Source organism: Poecilia reticulata, chromosome 11 (genome assembly GCF_904066995.2).
Source record: "Poecilia reticulata chromosome 11, P_reticulata-male-v2, whole genome shotgun sequence".
Taxonomy (NCBI): domain Eukaryota; kingdom Metazoa; phylum Chordata; class Actinopteri; order Cyprinodontiformes; family Poeciliidae; genus Poecilia; species Poecilia reticulata.
In genome coordinates this window covers 27,706,143-27,724,685 of record NC_088840.1, presented here as the reverse complement: position 1 = coordinate 27,724,685, position 18,543 = coordinate 27,706,143, and the positions used below count along the sequence as shown (strand labels likewise).

The 18,543-nt window shown below is 38.9% G+C and overlaps 1 protein-coding gene across 4 annotated transcripts in view; it reads right to left on the bottom strand.

The window, feature by feature from the left end:
* Window positions 1-768: 768 nt before the first annotated feature.
* Window positions 769-18,543, bottom strand: part of cica (capicua transcriptional repressor a) — a 45,415-nt gene continuing 27,640 nt past the window's right edge. For 2 of the 4 annotated variants that reach the window (XM_008422839.3, XM_017307567.2), the window contains exons 10-22: window positions 16,341-16,473; window positions 15,140-15,222; window positions 13,739-14,123; window positions 13,497-13,639; window positions 12,374-12,516; window positions 11,690-11,909; window positions 10,759-11,047; window positions 9,270-9,445; window positions 8,030-8,205; window positions 6,406-6,557; window positions 6,143-6,277; window positions 4,694-4,822; window positions 769-4,540 (exon numbers count right to left, since the gene is read on the bottom strand). In XM_008422839.3, the coding sequence (XP_008421061.2) occupies window positions 4,290-4,540; window positions 4,694-4,822; window positions 6,143-6,277; window positions 6,406-6,557; window positions 8,030-8,205; window positions 9,270-9,445; window positions 10,759-11,047; window positions 11,690-11,909; window positions 12,374-12,516; window positions 13,497-13,639; window positions 13,739-14,123; window positions 15,140-15,222; window positions 16,341-16,473 (2,415 nt within the window). In that variant the 3' untranslated portion in view covers window positions 769-4,289. The remainder of the gene's footprint in view (window positions 4,541-4,693; window positions 4,823-6,142; window positions 6,278-6,405; window positions 6,558-8,029; window positions 8,206-9,269; window positions 9,446-10,758; window positions 11,048-11,689; window positions 11,910-12,373; window positions 12,517-13,496; window positions 13,640-13,738; window positions 14,124-15,139; window positions 15,223-16,340; window positions 16,474-18,543) is intronic. The other 2 variants (XM_008422840.3, XM_008422841.3) reach the window with 2 other exon arrangements.

Genomic DNA, 18,543 nt, shown 5'->3' with positions numbered 1-18,543 from the left:
TCCCAAAACATCCCAATTTAAGCAGTAAACCTACAGATCATATACCCCTACTTTAGGGCCACTGCAAATGGAAAAAAATGAGAACATTTCCACCAAAAAACTCAGAAATATTTAGATTAATTTCTGAAATTTTCTGGAAAGAACTTGGAAATTTAAGAATTTAAAATTATATTATGAATCTATGTTTTTTTAATTTATACTTAGAGATTTTTTTTCAGCCTTTTTGCCCTCAAGACAGCCAGATAGAACTCATTTAGAGCCACAAATGTCTCATGATTTTCTTTTAAAGTCAGCTTATAAATTTAAACAAATATCTACTTTAGGAAGTTTGCATATTAAGCATTTTTCACTCTTCAAATTATACAAAAGTATAAAAATAATTTGCTAAACAAATACAATACAGTTTGAATGTGATTATTGTCTTTTACAAGTTTGTCTACGGACTCAAAAGGAATTTAAATGTTGTTTATTTCTCTTAGTTCTGTCCAGTTTTTTCTTTTGCCATTGCTTTTTGGTTTTCTTCTTTCACATGTGTGTGAAAAGGTTAAAGAATGACTAAAGAAAATAAATTACAAACCACTACTGGTACTTTTAGTGCCATTCTTTGTGGAAATCTAGTACAAATATGACAGAACAAAAATGTAAAATGTTGCCTTTACATTAAGAAACTATACATGATTCTTTTAAATATTTATCTAGAAGATTGCCTACTTTATTTTAAATGTAGAAAAAGATGCAAAGTACAGATAAAAACTCAACAACACAAGGCATTGTGTTAGATCTTTAATATTTAGTTTCTTTTTGTTGTCATTTAGAAATATTGCACATGGTCAACATGCCTGCTTATGAGATAACACTCACATCGCTCATCCTACAAATTCCTTCTCCAAAGTAAGGACAGGTATATTTTAGAAGCACAATCATACAGTGTACACGCATACATGTGTGTGAGTGCATGCATGTCTGTGCGGGTGTGTGCAAGAGCGCATGTGATCGCACATGCACGCAGATCGACACTTAACAGCCCTAAAGAACCCCCATAGTGACGTAAACTGATAGCCTACTTACTATTAACCTGTGTGTGTTTATTCATATATGTACTAAAATGAGTCTCCTGCATACGTTATATATATATATATTTATATATGTCTCCTGAATCAGCTGAGTTTATTAACAGTCTAGATGGCTGAGAAAATAGTCACGGTGACTATAAAAATACCGTCTCTCGAGTAGGAATACAGAAAAATATGCTGATGTTGCTGAGAGGTGAAAGGAGACCTGCCTGCATGTGCAAAAACATACACATCCCCCAAAACACAGACATAGATGCACAAATATGGAAATACCTGTAATATATTTATATATATTTTGTCACACATCCATATGTATACAGAGAAATAAAAGAGATACCCATAATAAGAACTACCCCCGCTCCGCTCTTCACCAAAGAAGCAAAGAGCCAAAAAGTGCTATTCAAATAATTGTCGTTGACTTTTAGTAAGTTATGCTCTCTATCTCTTCAACAATGACAATATTTGTGATTTCTTTTTTGTTTTTTGCTGTTTTTTTTTTTTTTAAACCATAGTTCATCACAACAGCTCGTTCCTCTCAGACTGCACTGCAAAAACACAGAATATTACAACGTATTTGTGGTCTAGTTTCTAGTGCAAATATCTTGAATACGCTTGAAATAAGAGAAAGTTAAAAAAAAAAAGACTTTTGTTAGAAGTTAGAAGTTGTTTTACGTCAATAATTCATTGATATTGATGAACTTTTGGAGAAAGATTTTTATATAAAATGAAGAAAATTATCAACAACCCAACACAGGAAAAGGTTTCAGTCAGAGGCTTCTTCAAATTCACTGCAACACAGACGGCTACAGGAGATCCTTCCTGCCCACAGCCATCACCATCTACAATAACTCTGAAGAGTTCTGAATTAATATTTAATTTTCCTTTGGGAGCAATAAAATATTTTTAAATTTGGATTGAAAAAGTGTTAGTTTTAAGTGGAACAAAACATTTTTCCAATAAGTTAAAATATTTACTACTTCTTTAAATCAATATTAAGGAATTACTGACTTCACTGTAAAAACACAAAATCTTACAAAGTAAGAATAGTTTCTAGTCCAATTGAAATAAGATAAAACTAACTTATATGTAACTTTTCAGCAGGATACATTAGCTTGTTTTAAGTGAAAGATTTCTTAATATTGATGAAAAAGCATAAGCTCACTTACAATAAGACATTTTTCACATATATAGGTGGAATAATATGCCATAATGTTTTCATCAATATTGAGAAATTAATGAAATAAAACAAGCTCCTATAACTTGCTGAAAAGTTACTTCTAAGTTATTTTTGTCTTATTTCAAGTGCACTAAGATATTCACAATAGAAACTAGACAAAAATTATTTTTAGGATTTTGTGTTTTTTCAGTAGAACCTTCAGAGACACAGAAAGACAGTTACGAAGTCAGTCTTCTGTCATGTATATTCGATGATGATTGTTTCATAACTGGTTGCTGTGTTAAGTTTTTGTGGTGCACTGCCTTTTTTCTGAAATATGGTGTACAAATAAACTTTCCTTTTGCAGGAAGAATAAAGCAAAATATTGCATACTAAGATATCTGTGCTAGAATCTAGAATGAAAATACTGTAATATTTTGTGTTAAAACAAGCTCCTATATCTTGCTGAAAGTCATTCATAAGATACTTTGTCTTATTTCAAGTGTACTAAGATATTTGCACTTTACGCTAGACCAAAAATACTTGGTAAGAGTTTGTGTTTTTGCAGTGCTGCCCTCAATTTAATATCTATGGCACAAAGCCTTGCCTCTCCCCGCCCAAAATAAAAACCTATTTCCAAAGAAAATAAATGTCCTATTGCACCATTTGATGGGAAAGGATAAAGTGTCGAGACGAGAGGAAGAGAGGGAAGAGGAGAAAGGGTGGGAGGGCTTCAGGTTTTGCCCTCCAGGGCTGGTCTAGGATCTGCTTTCCCTGAACTGAACCCTAACCAGAACCATCCTGAGCTACATAGCGCTTGACCCGGGACCAGTGCTTAAGGGCACTTTCTAACAAATCTTTGAATGGGGGAGGTAAAGATAGGTTGGGAAAACATACAAGGTTATTTTTACTAAAACAATCTCTTAAAAACAATACTTTCCTGATTGAACTTGTGGCGACCCCCCCTCGACAACAAGAGGCCGCACAAATTGTGCAAACACCTGATTTCGACGATTTTTTTGTTTTTCTTTACAAAACCACAAACCCCGTCCCGCCCTGTTTCTGAGTCCCGGTGGAGAAGGGAGGGAGGGCGCAGACGGATTTTATCCCCTTCTTCGTCCAGTTTCCCGCTTTCTTTCTTTCTTTCTCTTCTTTTTTTAAAAAGTTTTTATGCTGGAGAAGAAACACAATAAGAGCCACGAGAGAGAGAGAGAGAAAAAACAGGCCACGGTAAAACTGGTTATTTCCACGGCAACGATAACAAGAAGAAAAGCAACGTTGTTTCTGAGAAGTTTGGTTAAGATCCTGCTTTTCTGGAGTTTATGCCTCCAAATCTTTACATAATCTCATACAGACTCAGATATCCGGCTCCGTCCGTCGTAATGGCAACAACTGAAGGTGCAAAGATTGGTCACTACATCCCGATTCTGCATCTCCGACTCTCTACAATCACGTGAAACGGTGCAGGCCGATGGCTTACTCCGACCCCGGTTGATTATCTTCGTGTGTGTGTGTGCTGTCTGTCCTGCAGCATCGAGGGGCTGTGAGTTATCAGTGGAGGTCGTTGGGGTTGTGTTTGCGGCCCGACCACGGTGCTGAGGAGGTCAGAGGTCAGGTCAATGGCATCTGAGGGATGGCTGGCTGGCTGGCTGGCTGGCAACAGCAAACTGCATCTGCACGGTAAGGTAAGTGACATAGTGCCTTTGTGTGTCGTGTCCTTGGTTGCGGCAACAACCAAGCGTAACAGTCTGATTTGGTTTGTGTGTGTGTCTGTGTGTGTGTGTGTGTGTACCAGAGAGATAGAGAGTGTGTACCGCAGAGTTTGAGTCCCAAACTGCTGCAATGTGCTGAGCGCAGACCTGGGCAACATTCAGGATGAAAGGAAATTCAAGAAGCACTTGCTGTGGTTCCCACACGTTAAGATTAGACAATCAAAGTTAGTCTTGAGGAGTCTTATTTTTGCCCAGGTCTAGTGGAAATCAGTGCCACACACCCTTCTCTCTTCATCTTTCAGTGAAATTATTTTCCTGATTCCTGATCTCCTCTGTTTTGTTTGTTTTTTACGATCCTTCGTTTTTCGGTTCCTCCAAGTTTTGGCCTTTGTCTCCCTGATGCTCCGCCCCGCCATCGTCCCGCGCTGATTGGCCGTGGGGCAGGGCGGGCAGGGCGGGCCCGGCTTCGGACGACTCGAGCGTCCCCGGCGTCGCTGTCTGCATGATCTTCTGACGAACCTCACGGATCTTCAGCTGCAGACACAACTTGGTGGGGAATGTTTCCGGGTAGCGCGCCTGGAAGGAAGCCGTGGCCTGAGCTGCAGAGACGAGACGGAGAAGAGGTGGACAATGTTCAATCGATCAATTAATCAATCAAGTTTATTTGTATAGGACATTTCAGCAACACAGCAGTTCAAAATAAAACTAAACTTCACTATAATTGCTTTCCTTAGGACAGAGACTGGTTCTACCTGAAGGAAAGAAACCGTGTTCCTGAAAAAGCTGCATGACCAGCGCGCGACGTTGGTCCAGTGTCCTCCGCAGAGACGAGTACGGAACCCTGTCCGGGTCTCCCAGCGGGACGTCGCCTTCCGGACCTGCTGGAACAAAAAACAACCTCACAAAACGGCTCATGCATCATCTCACTGCGAAAAGATGCAATAAAATCTTACCAAGTACCAAGCTTATTTGTATAACATTTTTAAGAAACAAGGCAGTTCAAAGTGGTTTACAGCATAAAGTGATCCACGCTTTTATCTCGACTCGACTGGATTACTGTAACGCACTTTATCTGGGAGTCAGTCAGTCGCTGCTCTCACGTCTGCAGCTGGTTCAGAATGCAGCTGCTAGACTTTTGACAGGAACTCGGAAGAGGGAGCATGTGACCCCTGACCCCTGTCCTGGCCTCACTTCACTGGCTGCCTGTATATTTTAGGATTCATTTTAAAATTCTTTTGTTTGTTTTTAAATCACTGCATAATCTTGCCCCGGCTTACCTCTCTGAGCTTCTTCACCCCTACGTACCTTATCGGTCTCTCAGGTCAGCAGATCAGCTGCTCTTGGAGGTACCAAGATCCAGGAGGAAGCTCAGAGGGGACAGGGCTTTCTCTGTCATAGGTCCTAAGTTATGGAATGACTTGCCTTTGCAGGTCAGAGAGGCCCCTTCACTGTCCACTTTTAAAGTTCGTCTTAAAACCCATTTATTTTACTTGGCTTTTAACTCCTGCGGGATCTAGTTTTAGAGTGTATGTTTTTGTTTTTAAACTGTAAGAGTTTTTATTTTTTTTTATTATGCTGTGTTTTAATGTACAGCACTTTGTATCAGCTGTGGTTGTTTTAAAGTGCTTTATAAATAAAGTTGGTATGGTATGGTATGGTATAAAAACATAACGCAGTCACCAATTATGAAACAAGTAATAGACATGTATTAAAACCATTGTCACTTTAAATACATGCAGTAGAAGGCTGACTTTGTAACTGTCTTTATGTGTCTTTGAATGTTCCACTGCAAAAAATACAAAATCTTACCAATAATTTCTGTCTAGTTTCCATATTCCAAATATGTTAGTGGAATAACACAAAATAACTTGGAAGTAACTTTTCAGCAATATGTAGGAGCTCGTTTTAAATAAGCCCTTAATATCGATGAAAAAGTTCTAGTTAGATTAGATATAGATTATAGATTATTCCATATTGGAAACATGTGTTGTTTTTAGTGAAATATTCTGCCAGTGTAACTAGTACTTTTACATTAATATTAAGAAATTAAGAAACAAACTGCTATATCTTGCTTAAAAGTTACTTCAGTTAGTTTTGTTTTATTTCAAAGTAGTAAGATAATCGCACTAGAAACAAGACCAAAAATACTTGGTAAGACTTTGCGTTTTGCAGTGCGTCACCCGGAGGCGACTCTCTCGTACCTGGTCTGTCGAACGTAAAGATGTCTCCCTCACACTTGGCAGCGCTTTTTGGGGTGCTGGGCTCCGAGCTGCAGCTGGAGAGACGGCGGGTCTTCCTTCGGGGGGAGCTGGGGTCTTCTGCCGCCCCGTCGAGATCTGGAGAGATCCGGCAAATTTATAAATTTAAGAAGAAAAAAAAAAACTAGAAGTTTCAGGAAACTTAATAATGGGATCCAAATAAAAGAGAAGAAGAAAATAAAGGTGGTGCAGGTGGTCCGTCTCACCGGTGGAGTTGCGTCTCTTCTTGCGGTAGCTTCCCAGGATGGCTCTTGGAGAGGTGGCCAGGCTCTGCAGCGTGGGCGAGGGAAGAACTTCCTCTGGGTTAAACTCTGGAAGCTCAGCAAAGCGCTCCTCGAACGACGTCTCCGACAAAACCCTGAAGATGAAAACCGCTTCATCAGCTGACAAAAAATATCATTTTTAACAACTAAAATCAATAAAAAACACTGAGATTTCAGTTGTTTTTACCTCCCCAACCATAAACTAAGCATTAACTATTTAAATTGGGCAAATAAAGTAATCAGATTTTTATTTTTTGTAGGACTGAGACTATAGATGGAAAATTTCAAGTGGTTTTCACGTTTTCCTTGTTAAATAAAAGGCGCTCAGTTTGCTTATCATTCTGAACTCGATTGAAGAAAACAGAAAAAGCAACTAAACGCAGATTTGGGTTCACCGAGGTGAACTTTAGAGCCCAAGTCAACGAGTTGATGTGGTCCTAGTTACCATGGCAACAAAAGGAAACCAAAAAACTTGGACAAGATTACTTTGTGTTCCATCTAATATCTTTGTGGTCTCAGCTGCTGTTGAAAACCGTTTCAAAAACCTCCCAATTGTTAAGTCACATTCTACGGGCACTGTGCCGTTACCTAGCAACGCCAGCCACGCCCAGCCCCGTTACCTAGCAACCCAGGCTGAGCTCCAGCACATTTGGTCAGCTGGTTTTACTGCTCTATGTGCTGTACGACATCTACTGGAAAAGAAAAGTCTTTTGTTTTGTTTTGCATGAGGCTCTACTAATGCTTTTCAAGGATGTACGGTTGTATAACTGTGCATCTGTTTGCAGCCATTTTCACATGCGAGTGTAAATGTTGAGTTGGAGGCGGGGTTAGCAGCAGCTTATTTGGATTTAAAGTGACAAGAAGCCCTAAAACAGCTCATTCTAAACTGAGCAGGCTAAAAAAATCTCATTATCTAAGGATTATTTTGTGCAAAAAAAAATGTAATGAACATGTTTTGTATACACAAACCTATCCTAAACTGTTCAAGAAAGCATAAAAAGTCGCTGTTAAAAGTCGTGATTTGCCCTGGTTTATTTAATATATTCTTGAATTGTGGTTGGATGGTCACAAAAATCCCCTCGGGGGCCACAAATAGCCCTCATCCCCCACTTTGAACACCCTCAGTCCAACTCAAGGATCTGATCTGGTTAAAATGTAACGGGAATCTCCTCAGAGTGTTTTCTCAATGATTCAGGGCTACTTCTGCTATTCTTCCTCTCTTTCTCTCTCTCTCTCTGCGGCTTCCGCTCCTCTTCCCAGCGGCCTAAATAAAGCACATCCAGGGTGCAGCACTCTGCCCACACACACACACGCAGTAAACAGAGCTCCCACTACAGCCTGATGAAGCTGGAAGTTGGCTCTAAAAGGATGCAGCACTGCTCCAAAATGAGTGCTAACAGATGGGTGTCCTCCCTCGTCCTCACAATGTGTTTTTATGAGCAGATTTTAAAAAGAACCAGGCAGATTTTCAGTTTTTTATCATCCAAAATCAGCAGGAAATATGTCTGAAATCCTGCTTTAATGTGGTTATTTTCTGTTTTTAGAGCTTGTTTAAAAAGATACTCACTTGTCGTGAGAGTCGGGGGTCTTTTTGAGTGGAGGGGGGCGAAACTTAGTTCTCTTGGAGGAGGAGGAAGAGGAGGAGGAAGAGGAGGTCTCTTTTTCTGCTGGTGGAGGTGGAGGCGGGTCCAGACCTGAGGGTGGAGGAGGAGGAGGAGGAGGAGGAGGGGAACGAGGTCCAGCCTGGTGAGGAAAACGAGGTTCAGTAACTCAGATATCTGGATTTCCTGATAAAACTCTTAAAATTAAATCAACATTATGTTGGAAGAGACACGATTTTACTTTAAAACGGTTTGAAAATCAAACCTTTCAGTAACTTAATTAAGAGAGACGGTCATCATGTTGGAAAATAATTATGTTTGATGAAATTCCTGAACAATCCCAAAAAAAATAAAAATTTTATATGATCAAATAATTAGGCAACAACACCTTAATACTACTAATATTACTACTACTAGTAATAATAATAATAATATTGTTCCAAAAAATATGTATTATTTTATAAATATTAAATATATTCATAAAATAATAACGTTAACAATAATAATACCTTAATTAATAAATAACAGTGATACTGTTAAATTGCTATATTAATTATTGATTTATTTAATAAATAAATAATAATTGTTATTAACATTATTGATGAAACTATTAGCTTTAATAAAAATATAAAAAAAATAATGTAATTAATAATGTTAAATTGTGTAATAATAAGTAGTAATAACAATAATATCTAATAATTATAGATTAGTTTTACCTATATTAATTAATATTTTCTATATTAATGCTATATTAATTCATACCTTTATGAATTGATGTAGGTATTAATTACCTATATTGACCAATATAGTAAAGAGCATAAGTTTGTATATATTTTTCTATAATAGATATAAAACATGTTAATGAGGTCACGTGACCATATTTGGATTTGAAGCGTTTTCACTACATTTTCTCATGAATCTTACAATTATTTTACATCTTTGCTCCATCTGTTAGTGTTTTTTCCTGAAACTGAGTTGCATTTTATTAATTTGCTTTTTTATTCCAATGAAAAGTCGCAACATTATTCATATCTTTTAACATAAAGGAATAAATTCAGTTTAACTGTGGAGGACATTTAATTTCATTTAACTGAAACAACTATCATGAATCCTGAGCTAGCATACAGGAAATAAAATATCCAGGTTTGAAAACATAAACAGGTCCATAATGTTTGATACGACAGAATTTGCTGAATCTGTTTTCACCTCTTTGCTGTTATTTGTCGCGTTGCGGTCGTCTCTGTCCGTTTCTTTGGCTTCCTTCTTGCTCTCCTTCATCTCTCCATCTCGCTCTTCATCTGCCTCACTTTGTCGCTCCCTCTCAGTTTCATCACGCATGTTTTCTTCCTTGATGCTCAGGCTGATGTCTTCTTCTTTTTTCACTAGAAAAACAAAAAACAAATCAAATTAATCGCTGACACAGGAAAAAAGATCCAACTTTTATGCTGTTTTGGTTTGTAAATGCTGAGGTTTTCCAACAACCTTGCAGCCGTTGAGCCAAAATCTGCTTTCCACATCAGAGTTTCTGTACCATATCTGCATTGTATCAGATTTCTTAAAGCAAACAAGCAGAAAGGACAAATGGTGGAGACCCAAAGCCACAAAATATTGCTCCTAGAGGTTGTGTTTTTCTGAAAAAACTGGAATTAGAATCCCAATATTCAACTAACTAATTAATTATTACTTTTATGTGTTTCAAACAACAACCTGAACGCTAATTTGAAAGCAAACACACAAACCTTTTTCATATTTTACTGTTTTTCAGGAATATATTGTGCGTTTTTGCACATTTGAGGTCTTGGAACCTATTCAGTCTAATTCTATAACTTGTGCTCTGAGTGATGCTGTGATATTACGTTATTATTCATTTTACAGAATATTTTGATTTCCTTTTTGCAGTTTCTGAACCATCCATCCATTTTCTTGACACCCTTGTCCCTCAGTGGGGTCAGGAGGGTTGCTGGTTCCTCTCCAGCTAACGTTCCGGGCGAGAGGCGGGGTCACCTGGACAGGTCGCTAGTCTGTCTCAGGGCAACACAGGACACACAACCATGCACACACACATTCACACCTAGGGGCGATTTGGAGAGGCCAATTAACCTGACAGTCATGTTTTTGGACTGTGGGAGGAAACCGGAGTACCTGGAGAAAACCCACCATGCACAGGGAGAACATGGAGACTCCATGCAGAAAGACCGGGGTCGGGAATCGAACCCAGAACCTTCTTGCTGCAAGGCAACAGCTCTACCAACTCCACCGCTGTGCAGCCCCCAGTTTCTGAACCATTTGAAACAATGTTTGTTGATGTTTATTAATTTTTTCGTATTTTATTGACTAAAATGACAATAATTCATATCAGTAACAAAAAATAACAAAATCAGATGAAATAATTTTTCTAATCCAGTTTGTTTCAATATAAAACATATGAAACTATAACAAAATCTGCAGGTGTGTATCTGTGTCTGGTGAAGTTTTGGATAAACATGTTTGTTTCTCATTCAGAGGCTAGAAAATCCAGAACTTTTACTCAAGTAAGAGTTGTAGTAAAAATACTCCTAAAAGCATTTTTTTCTTAAAGTTACTCAAGTACATGTAACTGAGTAAATGTAACTAGTTACTACAAGTAAAACCCAGATCCTTGCACTGTTCTGTTTTTGATTGTAAAGTTTGCAGATCATACGCTGGACTTGTTTACCTGCTGCGCCTCCGTTTTCATAGCTGCCCATCAAGCAGCTTGGGTTGCAGCTCGATGACCCTTCAGTCTCAGAGTCCAGCTGGGTCTCCTGTTTCACCTCCACCTTCATTCCGGTCCCCGGCTGAAAGGTCGCCGCCGTCGCTGAACCCTGCACCGCTTTAGTCGACGGGGAAGCCGGGTTTATCGCGTCCTGAGCTGGAGAAGCTACGGCAGGCGGCACAGCAGCTGCCAACGGGACCACACCGGTCGCCAGGGCAACGGTTTGTGCAGGGTAGATGGCGGTTAGTACCTGAAAGGTCAAACAAAGCAGGTTTAAGGTTTCTGAAATACACGCTGGAGGTCATGGTTGGGTTTATGAGTGGATAGCACACAAAAATTGCCTCTGTGTTAGAATCAGTCAGGAGTCACAGAGGCTCTTCGTACCTTTAGCTAATATCCATGTAGAACTGAGCCGTGCTTTGCTTTACAAGCAAATAAAAATTAATTTTCAGTAACGGACTCCGCTAACTACAAAGTAATTTGCGCTAATGCTAAAGTACTAATATTAAACGCTAAAGTGCTACTACACCAAAACGGTATTTAACTAATGCTAAACCACTACACCAACATGGTGTACAGCAGAAGTTGATGCTAAAAGCGCCAACTTCAATTCAAATTATATATTTTTATTCTAAATAATGTAATTGAGATAAAAAGAGAGAGAGAAGTGGAGGAGGGGAAACTTCAGCCACTTCGAAACAAGAGCATGAATATAAACAACTAACTACCTGAATAATTCTCAACAGTCGATAACCAAAACTTCAACACAAATGTCAAATTTTTTCCAATTTAAAGTTAAAAAACAGCAAAGTAAATTAACGCTTTACAATTTACAAAATAATTTAGTGTAAGCTAGGTGTGCTACAGGTTAGCACAGCTAGGTTTTCTGTACCTGACGGCCAGCGGCGGTCTGACCCGGAGGCGTCTGCGACTGAGCGCCGAGGGGCGGAGCCTGGGCCAGCACAGGCTGAACCAGGGTCTGTCCGGCCGGGGCGATGGCGGCGAACCCCAGAGTGGCCAGGTGTGACGAGAGATACGCCGGACCCGGAGGCTGGGCGGCCTGCTGGGGCGTCGCCGTGGTAACGCCTGGGCTGGACTGGACGTAGGTGATCCTGAGGAAGACAAGCCGCGTTAGGATCAATATTGTTTGATTCTTCTATGTTTTCCTTTAGAGGAGCAAGATTTTAAGTTTGTCTTAATCAACTGTTCTGGGACTCTGAAGGTTTTAGTTTGGAGTTTGGCTGCTTCTCCCTGGTGTTCAGTAAAATAACTAGTACAGCTAGTACTAGCAGCAGCTAACTGGCATTTTTTAAATCAACTGTATCCTAATATAATACCTACCACTGGGATGTGCAGGTTTGATTTGAATTGATCCTAAACCAAATTGTTTTTAATGTGTTGAATGTGAATTACCCTGGATCGAGACCAGTTTAATCGTTCTAAATTATAAAAGTTTAAGTAAATCTGTATATTTTACCACTACATAGTGACTTCAGTTAACGTAGATGTAAGAACAAAATCACCACATGCAGGCGTTCATGTTAAGCTACATTTTAATGAATGTTGCTTTGGTGACCTGGTGGGCTGGGAGGTCAGGAGAACGGGCTGAGGCGGGGCGGCTCCGGGAGCCATCACCGTCGCCATGGATACGGGAAAGGGGCTCCCAGGGCTCGGATGGACGTTGGTCTGCACCACGGGCACGGAAGTGAGCTGGATGATCTGAAAGGAGAAACAAAGAAAGAAAAACGTGAAGAAAATATACAACAAATATTAATGTGTCACATTGGCATAAATGTTGCGTCTCAAAGAAAGTGTATGGCAGGAAGTATCTCTCAGATATCAACAAATAAATTATGATTAGTCATCAAGTAAATTTGAAATATGTCACTTTTTGTTCTAATTAGTCATAATTCCAATTAAACATCTTAAATGTACATTTAGATAAAAGATATATAGATTTGACTAATGCAAATAAAATTGCGGAAACATTGAAAGCAAATAATCTGTAGAAGTAATTTAGAGATTATGGCAGGCCGTTTTAACATAAAATTGGTTTCGTAATTACATTCTAGTTATCTGAAAATGAGTCCTGAATGGTAATTTAAGACATGTGCAATCCAATCACATTCTGACTAGAAATAATAATAATAATAATAATAATAATAATAATAATAATAATAATAATAATAATATTTCAAGATATCTTCGATTACATTTTGATTTAAAAGTCTGGGACATTTTGACTAAACAGAATAATTATCGGTAATAAAATTTACCTTTTAACTAGTCAGAAGGTTAATTTGATAAAACTTCAAAGGCAATTTGATGTGTCAGGAGGTAATTAAAATATATCTTGAATTGTAAATGCAAAGCTGTTACATAACCATTCACAGTAGCCAAAATGTAGTTGTTTCTAGTCAAAACAAATTTTCAGATAGTCAGACAAAACTGATTTTATGATAAAAAGGCCTGCCATAAAAAGTAACCCACAGCATTTCTGCAATATAAAAAAAACAGCAGGATTAAAACAAGTTGTTGGCAAAAGTGAAGAAGCTGCAGGAAGCAACCTAAATATGAAAGCATCTATTTATAATTTTATTCTTATTTTTTCCCGCAGACAGATTTGGCTGTTTTTCAGTTGAATCATGCGGCCATTTTGTTTGTTTCTGATCTCATATATACGATGAAATCACGCTCACCTTGTTTGCCGTCGCGGGGCCGTTCTGCACAGGAAGAGGCGGAGCCACCAGGGAGATGGAGGGCTGAGGAGGCGTGGACCCCGTCCTCACTGTTGCCATGGGAACCAACATCTTGCTTGGTAACACTGATGCCTGAGTTTGGACTGAGGAAAGGGAAACAGAGAAGAGATGAGTGACCTCACTCTTTAGTGTCCGAGGGGTGTAAATCAGTGAGGAGGATGATGATGAAGATAGATACCCACCTCCCGCTGTGAGCTGAGCACCGGCTCCTCCAATCAGAACGTTGGTCTTCTTCTCCTGCGGGAGCGAGCTGAGGGCGGCGCCGCCGTCCACCGGTTTGCTGGCGATAGCGATGGGAGCGCTGGCGACCGGGCGAAGCGTCCGGACCCCGCCCAGAACCTGGGGCAGGCCGTGCTGGAGCGGACCGACCGAGATGCCTGACCCGCCTCCGGACACTTCCTTCTTCCAGGTACCGCCCTCTTCCTGCTCCGCTGGCTCCGCTGGCTCCGCTGGCTCCGCGCCCCGCTTCCTGTTCCTGTCCTCGCCGTCGCCAGGACCTCCAGCCTCGCCCTTAGCGGAGGAGTCGGACACGGCGGGAGAGGAGCGACTCTCCGGCTGGACGTCCTGCTGGAGGAAAAACAGAAGAAGAGAGGAAGATTTTCAGCTTATAGTCCAGTACATTTGACTCAAATAGGGACCAAAGCTGCAACATTTCAGCTGCTGCTGTTCCCCTACTCGCCTGTGGGGGCGCTGCACCAAGAATGACTGAAGGAAACAACTCAAAATCTCTGAAGAAGACACAAAGCGCAACTTCCTTCTTTGGGAAATGTAAACAAAAATGTCGTGGGATCAGGTTTTGGTTGATTGTCGTTGATAAAAAAAACAAACAAAAAACAAAACATAAGCCATTTCTGCCGCTAGTGCTAGATTAGCACGTTTGTTTAGGTTGAACTTACCCAGAATGCCCTGGGTCAGTAGAAATAATAGAAAAAGAGTAAGAGGAAACAATAGAAAGAAATACAAGGGATATAAAGCAGAAAAAGGGAATATCATAAAATCTGTAATGTTTATTACGCTGTATGAACAGATGCACTGTAAAAACGGTTTCTGATGAGCTGCATGTGTTTCATGTTCAGTTTTAGGGTTTAGGATCCATCTACAAAAATAAAAAAATCTGTCTTTGATATTCAACAACAGCTACATTATACACCAAATCTCAGATGACATTTCCACATTTTGTAATGTCATTTTATCTGTTAAATTAGAAACATTAATATTTGTACATTTTTAGAGCGTTTTTATGCTTGCCTTGCTTTCCTGATGGTTCCGAAGGATTTGTTTTCATTAAATTAAAGTTATAATGTGTCTTTCTTTTTGTTCTTCTGTGTTAGTAATTTCAACTGTTTATACATTTATGTCTAATGTTGCATGAAACCAAAGATAAATTATTTGTTTTTGCTCACAATGAAGCTGATTCTGGCTCATGCAGTGGCAACATTCCTGCCTTTACTTTTCCACATGCCTCATTCTGTTACATTTTCACTTTTGCTGCAGGTTTAAATTTGATCTAATGCTCTTCATTTATATTTTATGTCTATATAGACCTAAATATCCAGCAAGAGGATGAGTAATCCTCCACCAACCTGTCCGTCCGGTTCGTCCTCGTCGCTGTCTGTCACTCTCTCCTTGCACTTGAGGTCAATGGAGCCTTCAGGGCACGAATCCTCTGAGGGCGGAAATGTGAGACGCTGTTAACGTTACGGCAAAGCAGACTTTTACATGTTATGACATGATTAAACATAAATGTGTCATCTTTACCAACACACGTAAAGAAATATAGATCAAAATGCAGAAAGAAAGTGAATTGTTGGCTGTGTAGCATAAAAATAAAATCTCCATTTGTTTTGTACCAGATCCGATTTTAATGCGTTATTTTTATCCCTTTATTTTCTAAAAATGACAAAATGTTTTCAAAAAGTGGCTTTTATTTCAATTGTCACTCCTGTTAGTTGTATTTTTTGTTTAAATAGGAGAATAAATCATAATATCAGAAGAATAAAGACACAATTTTACCAGAAGTATGTCTTAAATTTTTCTAATATTACACCATTATTGTGGTAATATTAAAACTTTATTCTCGTATTATTTCGACTTTATTCTCATATTACTGCGACTGTATTCTTATAACATTATGACTATTTTTGCAAAAGAAATAAAATCTTATCCCGATTTTCATGTTTTGTCAGAGTTGATCTGAACTCAAAGTCTAAATAAAAAGCTGTTAAAAAAACAAGATGGCCGCCCTGGCCGTGCTGACGTCACTCTGAACTAAATCGAAGGAGAACAACTTTTCTTTCATCCCTCCCAGATTGATAAGCAGGAACAGTTGCTGATTTTTTTCAATCATGGTTTGATAAGAAACTCTTTCATTTTAAATATTTTACTTTACCACTTTAACGTTTGAGTGTTGTTTTTCTCAAATTAGCTGTAAAATGTAAGGTTTTTTTTATGCATTTCGAATGATGGCTTCTTGATATTCATTTTGTTGCTGGAGAACAAAACACGAAAACAGATCTGGTTGTGCAGTGACTTCCTGCCTCCAAACTGCTAGTATCACCATGACCAAACTGTAATCTCTGGTCTTATTTTAGCTGCAGCAGTTTATCGTCGCCACTCACGAGATGAGATGACAGGTCTGCTGGGGCTTTTTTTTTTTTTTTTCTGTCAGCGCTGACACAATCGTTCTGACTAAGTAGGCCGAATTTCCTGACCATCATGAGAAGTGAAACTATCACTTTGCGGTGATGAAGAAGCCTCTCTGCTCACTCAGCTCAGATAACTCACCCATCACGTCGTCGTCTCCTTCCTCCTCGCAGATGACCATGCGCTCCTCATCGCTGGTCACATCCTCGTTGGCGCTGCTGTGGTACAAAGACTGAGGCGGCGGTCGGCTTCGAAACAAGCCGGTTCCGTCCTCCTGGCAGAACAGGAAAAACAGAAAAATGATAAAAGTACAGAATATTTTTTTTATATTCAGGAAAATTTTGCAAACACGGTACTAGTTGACATGGAGATTTTTTTAAATATTAGCAGAATAAAGACGTGGTACTAACAGAAGAAAGTTATAAAATTAGGAGAAAACAGTTGTTTTTATGAGAAAAAGAAAATGTGATAGTTATGAAGGGCTCAGGAATCCTGTGTAGCTCTTTTTTCGAACAAGACTCAGTTGTTTCCAAATCGTTTCAAAATCCTGCTGCTGAAATTTGGTGACGTTAATGATGAAGAATTTCCTTATTTGTAAAATAGATACCAAAGTACAGCATCACAGGATTATTTATTATCACATTATTACAAATGTATTCTCATATTATGACTTTATTTTCATGCTATTATAAACTTATTCTATTTTTACAACTTTACTGTCATACTATTATGGCTTTATTCTTATACCTTTATTCTTTATTTGCATATTACAACTTTATTTTGTATTATGGCAACTTTCTTCTCATAATATTAAGACTTTATGTTGACCTACTTCTCGCATTATGATGACTATTTTCATGTTATGACGACTCTCTTCACTTATGACTTTATTATAGTATTATTCTCATATTATTATGACTTTGTTCTCACATTAAATTACTTTATTTTCTTGTTCTGATGACTTTATACACATTATTTCAACTTATTTCACATACAACTTTATTTTTGTAATATTATGACTTGATTCTCATGATTTTAACAAACAAATAACTCTCTCAAATGACGTCTGGTGAAACTAAGAGTTTAATATTTGGCCGTAATGAACATTATTATTATTTACTGTTCTGTATCAGTGTGGACTGAACTGCCATGCAGCAAGGAAGAAGCCATTAGTCTGAACGCATCATAAACAATCAAATATCTGAGGTTTTCTCTCTGTAGCTAACTCTCTGATTCTTTTTCAATGTTTTATGTTTAAAATGTTTTGCACACCATAATGGTGCAGGTTTGGATTTACAACCACTGAATACAAAAAACTCAGATTACAGTTTGCAAAGACTTTTCTTTTTGGAGACATTTCCTGTGTTCGGTTGCGTTTGACCACCAGGAAAAAGAGGGAAGCTTCCCAGCCTGAGAATACTTTCTGATCTGTGAAGACGGAAGTGGCAGCATCGTGTTTCGGGGTGTTTTACACAAAATAGATAGCATGTTAAGGAAAGAACATTGTGTGAAAATATTGAAGCAGACCAGATGAAAAGGAAATGTATGTAAAGTTCTGCTTTTGCAAAAAAAATAAATCATTGAGAAAATAACCTAAAACAGGAAGAATTGCATAAGGGAAAAGTGTTTAATTTTATTCAGTTCATGCAAGCTTCTGCTTTCAACTGGGTACCAGACTCTCTGTTTCAAATTAAAAGTAGGCATTAAGATCCGACATCAACCCAGAAATGGAAATAAAGGCCTGACAGAAATGCCAAGACTGGCGTCTCATATTCACACCTTTTTTTGTAGCAGTTACAAGATGAGCAGAAGTTTCACAACATCCCACGTAGTAGTTTTTGCACTTTTGCTGACAAACACGCAACCAAACAAGAGAAATCGAATGCATGCCGCAAGCTTTCAAACGAGCGTCCTGAAACAGAGAAGTCGGCCGGCCAGCCGGCGTGCGTGCATGCATGCGCTGCTCCCCTGCGATTTGAAGCGATGCAGCAGCAGCAGAGGCGAAAGCTTGAGAAGCCAAAGCTTTGCACTCCCACAGAACTTTCAGTGGGTTCTGCCTGCGACACAGCATGCAGGGGAGAGCCCATTTCATGTCTCTTTGATTTGTGGAGTTTATTCACATGAGCTTTGCAAGTTCATTCATCCGCAGCACTGTGCAATCTAAACAAAAACCTAAATAATAGGCCTGTCGCATTAAGCAACAAATTAATTAATCGCATGATAAATTAAAATGAACTCAACTGCCATTTGCAGGATTTATTGCTTCTCTCTTTGTGTTTTGGTCTCAACTAGCATGTTTCCTGTTCACACAGACTTCATAATTCACTATGCTCATTATGGCATT